Source organism: Leiobunum rupestre, chromosome 8 (assembly GCF_980474605.1).
Source record: "Leiobunum rupestre chromosome 8, qqLeiRupe1.1.hap1, whole genome shotgun sequence".
Classification (NCBI taxonomy): domain Eukaryota; kingdom Metazoa; phylum Arthropoda; class Arachnida; order Opiliones; family Sclerosomatidae; genus Leiobunum; species Leiobunum rupestre.
Window position 1 is genome coordinate 24,782,212 of NC_143391.1, and position 8,786 is coordinate 24,790,997.

General features: G+C 40.7%; 1 protein-coding gene across 1 annotated transcript; it reads right to left on the reverse strand.

The window, feature by feature from the left end:
* Positions 1 to 420: 420 nt before the first annotated feature.
* Positions 421 to 1,591, reverse strand: LOC149932854 (uncharacterized). Its single transcript, XM_090157193.1, has 4 exons — positions 1,495 to 1,591; positions 1,330 to 1,452; positions 890 to 1,129; positions 421 to 812 (listed from the first exon to the last, which is right to left on the reverse strand). Exons 1-4 carry the CDS (start codon positions 1,589 to 1,591, stop codon positions 421 to 423), a joined length of 852 nt encoding a protein of 283 aa, XP_090013319.1.
* Positions 1,592 to 8,786: the final 7,195 nt, after the last annotated feature.

An 8,786-nucleotide genomic window follows, 5' to 3' on the forward strand; every position in this document is an offset into this window, starting at 1 on the left:
TGCGAACATTAAAAATTTAGGACCTAACATTTAAAAATAAAATGAATTTCATTCAATTAGAAGTACCCTCAATTAAAGTAAAATATGTAATGCTCAATGAAAAATGTGCTGTGATATGAGGTTCCTATTTTACATACATTTCTAGTAAACTAAGTGTGACAGTTAAAAATGTAATTAAGTTTGAGCCTTGTGATATTTCAAAAATATTAAGCAATATATTGCTACTTTCGTTTCAAAACCAGTGATACAAAAAGATTTTAAATTTTAAAAAATGTACGCTTTTGAAAAAAGGAAAAAAAATTAAGGTTAAAATCCTTTTTTGGAACCCAAGAAATTTCACCTTTGGATTTCCTTAGTTTTAAAACTATGGTAGAAATGTTTTAAAATTAGAATTTGAAAATTATTAAGATTGATAAAAATTTACATCTGACATTTTGAAATAAAGTTTATTCGTTTAATTACGGGCTTATTAATGTTTGTAAGATTAGCACACACTCTGAAAATTTTGCTTATTATTTTAATTTGCGTGATGTGAAATACACCATCAAGAATATGAAAGTTTTTAATTCTTCCTATTGCTCTTTCAACATGAATGCGTAATTCAGCAATCCTCCTAGTTTCAATGACTTCCTCTTCTGTAAACTGAGTCTTATTTTTCAGAAAGGGTGGGATATTCAATGTGCACTGTTTATCTTTCAGTAGGTCTTCAATAATAAATCCTTTGTCAGCCATCAAATTATCGAATGGGTATAAAAGATCAATAATCCCAGTTTTATGCACCATATATTTGTCTGAAACTCTTCCACCCCATGCTGAAGAAACGTATGATATTACTCCTCCAGGTGTAATTGCTATTAGGAATTATGGTGCTTGTACGAAGAATAGGTACAGTTTTGGGTCAGCATATCCTTTGACCTTTCTATGAACACCTCAGTCGCGTCCAAAACGAGCCTAGTATTAGGATATTTCTTGAATTTCGTAGGCATATATTTGTCAACCAACTCCCTTGAAGGGAAAGGGCAGAGGTCTTGCAATTCTTTGTCAAGTAGACATATCCAAGTGGTAAAAATGTCAGAAAATGTAGATGTAGATATGCCAAAACGATCCGCAATATCTTGCGTTAATAACCCTAGCTTAAATCTCATTAACACAGTTAAAACTCATTAACAAGTGATAACTTGCGGTACCCAACATCTTTTCTTTCACTTTCACAATTATTCTTAGAGCTTCTGTAATTTGTCATGGACTCAGCTTTGCATTTTAGAAAACTGTCAATTTAAAACCTTTAAGCTACGGCAACATACCTTTTTTTTTTGGTCCAATTCTCACATCGACTTTCTCGTGCTATCGCCAAGACACAGTCGTTTAAATTGTCACTGTTATCATCTGTTGTTTCATCAAACATTTTCAAGGAATTGTTCACCATACTGCATATTTTATCATCTCTTCCAGCTTTCCAGTGTTTACGATTAATTATTATTTGCCATAACTTACGCCGCTTTACCGGAATTCGATGAAATATAATTTTATCTTTAATCGTTTTGGAGGATGAAGAATGACTTTTACATCCGACAACCGAACATGAAGGCATATCGCTAAGGCTTTGGTAACGAAGGCTTCTAGGTAGTTATTTCAAATATTTTAATGGTAGTTTTTGACAAAACCGCACAAATAAAGAATTTATAGATATTATTTTACGTATTTAAATAAAAAAATACATTATATAACTCAAATATACATGACTAAAGTGTAAAATATTACGCAGTGTTAGCAAACAATACTAAATCGCCATTAATACAGCCTGATGCCTGAAACTTTGACCCCCATGAGCCATCTGCGCATGCGCAAGTCTGTTTCCCCCACCGCGACCCCTCAGTTTGCGGAAAGGGCTATTGACGCTAGCATAAACTCTATTTATGTCTTATTCTACTTGTTAAAAAGTTCCACGCGCGTCTTGATATTTTAGCGTAGAGGGTCTCGTGCTTTTTCGCGCGAGCTCAACAAAAACCAAAATATGCGCGCGCTCTCTAAATTTAACTGCACGATGAATCTAACGTAATCACGTGACCTCTGGTATTTTATATGAAGAGCTATTAAAATTCGACGAGTCGCCCTTTTTATAAAGATCTAGCTTTCAAAACTGAACTGAACTCCTACGTATCTCGGGACGAAAGCGATACATTAAAACAAGTTCGACTTTATAGAAAGGCTTATTCGCAATTTAACGGCGTGAAATCAAAAGTAAAACCAAAACGATACGTAACAGAAGTTTAGGCGAATCGGACGACTGAGACGACCTTGAAATGATAGTCAATAGACGCTAGTCGCGCTACTCGCAGAACTCATTACGTCTATCTCTCTCCCACCCCCTCTCTCTTCCTCTATCTCTCTTCGTACAACACCCGAAGGGCCGAAACATTTCACACGACCAACGCAGTACGCAGTCGCGGGTAAGGGTCTGGTCGGGCCGGGCCTTTTTTAAAAGCCCGGCCCTTTTGAAAATTGGCCCGGCCCGACCCGGTCCATTTCATTTTAAAATAAAAAAAACCCGGCCCGACCCGAAATTTTCAAAAAATAATTTGCCCGACCCGACCCGACCCGTAAATATTAAAATTTATTTCTGCCCGAAGCGGGCTCGGGCCGGGTCGGGACCGACTCATCTCTAATTTCGACCTTCAGCTGAAAATCACGTGCCAGTTTTGACCAATAGAGACGTCGTGTTGGTCATGTGATACACAAACACAGGTTTTCGCGAGAGAGAGTGGAATCCGAGGCCCGAGGGAACGAAATACTTTTTTTACCTCGTGGTTTCGGTGCACTATGGCTGCCACCAGGAATCCATAACGCTACTTGAAATGAATAACGGCTTCGATTCCCTGCCGTTGTGGCGGAACATAGTAGGCGGAGCTTATAAGCCTTTGTTTGTCACTGAATTTGACGTCATTTAAGGCGGTATAAGCGCTCTAGCCCCTCCCACAATGTTCCGCCACAAAATACCACAGGGGATATGGGGAGATACTCATTCCAAGCGAGGGGCTAACCACTCTTAGAAAGTCTGTACACCGGATTACGCTTACATTAGCACTGTCAAAGGCAGGGACTTCAAAGATTACGTGTAATCCCATTAGTACAGTCAAAGGTACGGCTCTGTACACCGATTACGCGGAGTGATCAGCCCCTCGATTCCAAGTAGCGTTATGTATTCCTGCTGCCACAAATATAACTGTGTTAGCGCGAGTAAAGGAAGTGTTTGTGAACTGCTGACCTTGTGCAGAAGGAGAAAGAGAAAGGCTGAAGTCGGATCACCCCGCCGAAAGGGGAATGCTCTTCCCCCTTTTACTTTAGAATTCTCCTCAACAAAACGTCAATGTGAACGCGGCTTAAGATTCTAACGGAGGCCACCGCTAAACTCTCTCGTCCATGTAATACAATTTCCATGGTTAAATAGGCTGCGTCCGAAACAATGCCGAGAGATTGAGAAAAAAAACCCTAGGGTGTCACCCTAAGAATTCGTCCCTGCCAAATAAGTATCCTGAGTGAACTATAACAGTTACTCTGCGCAAAGTCTGCCCTGAAAAAAGGCCCGCTGGGAAATAGAAGCGGGGAAAGTAACCCCCACTGCACCCGTAGTTGGAACACCCCTGGACAGGTTTTGCTACCGAGTAAAGTTATAAATTATATCAGAAAAAACATTAAAATTAAAATTAAGAATTATGGGAATAAATTATTGTTTGTATAAAACCAAGAACGTATATATGTATAAGAACGTTGAACGATCAAATTGGCGCCTGGTGCCAAGATGCAATCGGTTACAGAATAACTCCACCCAAAAAAACGCGTGCGGCGCGCGCTAAAGATAAAAACCGTTTCTAGTTAAAGCGCGCGCTGCACGCGGATTTTAAGGCGGAGTTATTCTGAAACCGATTAAAGCATGGCCCAAGCGATGCCTTTTGTTCAACGTTCTTATACATATATACTTTCTTGATAAAACATTGTCTTTATTGCATACCTAAATTTACAAAAATGTTGTTAAAGGTGTAGATTTGTAATAGTACATCCGAAGTTGGATAAAGGAAAGACCAGGACGGAAGCCTCATCCATTTCCGGCGTCTACCGAGTCATCGATAACGCTAGTTGGTTCGTATCGGGCATTTGTTATTGAAGCGTTATCAGATAATACGAATACGATCTCTGCTTCAACCGAGCATTATAACAATATTATCGTCGAAACCAGTGGTAATGAGTAGGTATTTGTCGTATAACTTTGCTTTTTTCCGAGAGTGCTTTGAGATTATGATGCGCTGATGGATTTGTCAAAGAAACCACATGTATATAATTCAAACGGCCTTACTACGTTCGGAAATGGGAGAAGACTGTCAGAGAGTAATAAAAAGTCTACCAATAACGCCAGAACAAAGAATATAAAGCCCCAGGAATGGAAGGATTGATATTATTGGCCGCGTGTTTTGGTTACGTTAGAAACTTCCGAAACCGTGTATGGTCAGAAGTAATTATAAATAAGTGTGGCACTTTCTTATCGAAACCGTGTATGGTCAGAAGTAATAAATAAGTGTGGCATTTTCTTATCGAAATCGGGTATGGTCAGAAGTAATAAATAAGTGTGGCACTACCTCAGAAGTTATAAATAAGTGTGGCACTTTCTTATCGAAACCGTGTATGGTCAGAAGTAATAAATAAGTGTGGCACTTTCTTATCGAAACCGTGTATGGTCAGAAGTAATAAATAAGTGTGACATTTTCTTATCGAAATCGGGTATGGTCAGAAGTAATAAATAAGTGTGGCACTACCTCAGAAGTTATAAATAAGTGTGGCACTTTCTTATCGAAACCGTGTAAGGTCAGAAGTAATAAATAAGTGTGGCACCTTCTTATCGAAACCGTGTATGGTCAGAAGTAATAAATATGTGTGGCACTTTCTTATTAAAGGGAGAGTGACCGAAAAAAAATTTGGTCTCATTCGATAGAACAATAAAAGTTAAAGATTGAAATCGTCTACGCTCGCGTCTACGTGAATGAGTGAGACCAAAAAATCCAAAGCAGTCAAACTTAGGGCCTCTTGCCAAAGTCTGCTTTGCTAGAATCGCACATGGTAAATTCAATGGGCTAGCACTTTGGCTGGGGCTTTTTCAACAGGCCCTTAAGCTGCAAAGTATGCGACCATGGGGACAGAATCTCCGTCTTGCCATATTCTTAGTACATAAATACATTCTTGCAATAATATGATTCATGCAGTTGTTAATAATCCATGTTAAATATCAGCTCTAAGAAAATACCAATTTAGTCACCGAGATAATAAAAAAATCTAGAATGACCTATTCTATTAATTTCTGTTCTGCAAAATTACATTCATGGGTATTTTTTTTTATGAATTTCCGAATTTACATGACTTTTGGTGCCTAAACTACCCAAATGTTTGATATAAATTTCCTAAAATAAACACATTTGAATCCCAGTTTAAGAATTTCTTTAAATCATATTTCCACTAATTTCAATAATTTAAAAGAATTATGTTTGTCGTGTTTTGCTTACCTATTTCACCTTTGATACTTTCCATCTATCTAACGATAGGAAATCAAATGGCCTCAACAGCTTTTGTATTGGTTTTCCCACCCGGGTATCCAGAGGGTGGGCGGTGGCCACTCTTTACCATAGGATGGTAAATTGTATATCTAACTATAGGAAATCACATGACCTCAACAGCTTTTGTATTGGTTTGCCCACCCGCGTATCCTGAGGGTGGGCGGTGGCCACTCTTTAACATAGGATGGTGGATTATATATCAAACAATAGGAAATCACATGGGCTCAACAGCTTTTGTATTAGTTTGCCTACCTGTGTCTTCTAAGGGTGTATAGATTTGTCCACTCTAATACACTGATGTGGAACTAATATTACGGCCTGGGCTGACTTGTTTAAATAGTTGGGAGAGCTAAATAGTTCGTAAGAGGGTTTTCGTAAGTGCATCTCTAAACGTGGTGAAATCGCTTCTGTTTGTTTGGTATCCCTTTAGCCCAACCACTCTGGGTAATTTTTGAATTTGTCACCCCCATATTTCCCACAACAATATTTCACGTGGTTTTTCTCGACCGTTTATTTTATTTGTTCATGTTTCCGTTAGCGGTTAAGGAGGATTATGCCTACGGGGGACACCTCCTTCGCTAAATATACTACTATTCGTTGTGTTCGTAACGCTTGGCTCGTGTGAAACTATTATTTGGGACTGCCGGGCCCACCGGGCCCACTTGTTTTCTGGGAATAGAGAGAGAGAGAGAGAGCTTCCCCTGGCAGCCTACAAATTTAACCTTGTGGAAGGTTTTGGGGCAGCAGCTCTCCGACTAACAATGCACTTTTCCCTTTCGGAAAATTCGATTAATTTGGATTTACAAGCAGGTTTACGAGCCCTTTTATATTTTTACTAGTTTACAAAATTATATTTTACGTTATACAGATATACATGTATATAGAACATTGAGGAATTTTTATACTAGGTCGTCGCAAAAACCGAAAACGGAATTTTCAACGCTGACTTGAGCGGAGCGAGCTGCAAATACAGTGGTTAATTAGGCTTATATTAATTAAACCCAAGTAGATAAAGAAAAGCGAGAGGAATAATTTAGTTTACCAAAGATTACTATTTATTTGGTAAAGAAAAAACAAAATAAAATAAAAATCGAAAATATCTGTACACAGCTATTGCTTATCTTATTTGAAACTTGGCCTATGTGGTAATACTGCAAAGGATCTTAAGCCGTTCAAGTTCTGTTTTTTTGGCAGATAATCCACTCTTAATGTTAATTTTTAATAGGCGCGCCATATTAAAACCCGGCTTCCGACGGACAGCAATTGTTTCTCTAGAGTCGCTTTCCGAAGCTCCCCTTTTCCCCCAACTCCTTTGGCTTCCGACGGACAGCAATCTTTTCTCTAGACTCGCTTTCCGAAGCTCCCCTTTCCCCCCAACTCCTTTGGCTTCCGATGGACAGCAATCTTTTCTCTAGAGTCGCTTTCCGAAGCTCCCCTTTTCCCCCAACTCCTTTGGCTTCCGACGGACAGCAATTGTTTCTCTAGAGTCGCTTTCCGAAGCTCCCCTTTTCCCCCAACTCCTTTGGCTTCCGACGGACAGCAATCGTTTCTCTAGAGTCGCTTTCCGAAGCTCCCCTTTTCCCCCAACTCCTTTGGCTTCCGACGGACAGCAATCGTTTCTCTAGAGTCGCTTTCCGAAGCTCCCCTTTTCCCCCAACTCCTTTGGCTTCCGACGGACAGCAATTGTTTCTCTAGAGTCGCTTTCCGAAGCTCCCCTTTTCCCCCAACTCCTTTGGCATCCGACGGACAGCAATTGTTTCTCTAGAGTCGCTTTCCGAAGAAGCTCCCCTTTTCCCCCAACTCCTTTGGCTTCCGACGGACAGCAATCTTTTCTCTAGAGTCGCTTTCCGAAGCTCCCCTTTTCCCCCAACTCCTTTGGCTTCCGACGGACAGCAATTGTTTCTCTAGAGTCGCTTTCCGAAGCTCCCCTTTTCCCCCAACTCCTTTGGCTTCCGACGGACAGCAATTGTTTCTCTAGAGTCGCTTTCCGAAGCTCCCCTTTTCTCCCAACTCCTTTGGCTTCCGACGGACAGCAATTGTTTCTCTAGAGTCGCTTTCCGAAGCTCCCCTTTTCCCCCAACTCCTTTGGCTTCCGACGGACAGCAATTGTTTCTCTAGAGTCGCTTTCCGAAGCTCCCCTTTTCCAACTCCTTTGGCTTCCGACGGACAGCAATTGTTTTTCTAGAGTCGCTTTACGAAGCTCCCCTTTTCCCCCAACTCCTTTGGCTTCCGACGGACAGCAATCTTTTCTCTAGAGTAGCTTTCCGAAGCTCCCCTTTTCCCCCAACTCCTTTGGCTTCCGACGGACAGCAATTGTTTCTCTAGAGTCGCTTTCCGAAGCTCCCCTTTTCCCCCAACTCCTTTGGCTTCCGACGGACAGCAATTGTTTCTCTAGAGTCGCTTTCCGAAGCTCCCCTTTTCCCCCAACTCCTTTGGCTTCCGACGGACAGCAATTACTTTTCTAGAGTCGCTTTACGAAGCTCCCCTTTTCCCCCAACTCCTTTGGCTTCCGACGGACAGCAATCTTTTCTCTAGAGTAGCTTTCCGAAGCTCCCCTTTTCCCCCAACTCCTTTGGCTTCCGACGGAAAGCAATTGTTTCTCTAGAGTCGCTTTCCGAAGCTCCCCTTTTCCCCCAACTCCTTTGGCTTCCGACGGACAGCAATCTTTTCTCTAGAGTCGCTTTCCGAAGCTCCCCTTTTCCCCCAACTTCTTTGGCTTCCGACGGACAGCAATTGTTTCTCTAGAGTTGCTTTCCGAAGCTCCCCTTTTCCCCCAACTCCTTTGGCTTCCGACGGACAGCAATCTTTTCTCTAGAGTCGCTTTCCGAAGCTCCCCTTTTCCCCCAACTCCTTTGGCTTCCGACGGACAGCAATTGTTTCTCTAGAGTCGCTTTCCGAAGCTCCCTTTTCCTTTCCCCCAATGCGCGACGGACAACCAACTTTCCTGGCTACGCTCAACAAATTATGTTTACGAGAATAGACGCATTTACATATTGCCTACAGGGAAATATGAAAAAGGGGTGAAATACTATCTAATAATGTTTAAGGTAGATGGCGACACTACAAAGTTTATGAAAAATAAACTTTTTTTAAAAGTTATTAATTAATTACTAAATTATAGTACTTTAAATTCTTATTAAAAATATATAATTTTGTAATTTAAATTAACAATTAATTTTAACAGTA

What these genes read in the sequence shown, in the direction of transcription:
- LOC149932854 (XM_090157193.1), bottom strand. Translation starts at nt 1,591, where the DNA reads ATGCCTTCATGTTCGGTTGTCGGATGTAAAAGTCATTCTTCATCCTCC. An exon ending in TCGAATTCCGGTAAAGCGGC is followed by an intron (nt 1,453 to 1,494) that starts GTAAGTTATGGC and finishes AACACTGGAAAG; the next exon opens with CTGGAAGAGATGATAAAATA. An exon ending in GATAGCACGAGAAAGTCGAT is followed by an intron (nt 1,130 to 1,329) that starts GTGAGAATTGGA and finishes GATTTAAGCTAG; the next exon opens with GGTTATTAACGCAAGATATT.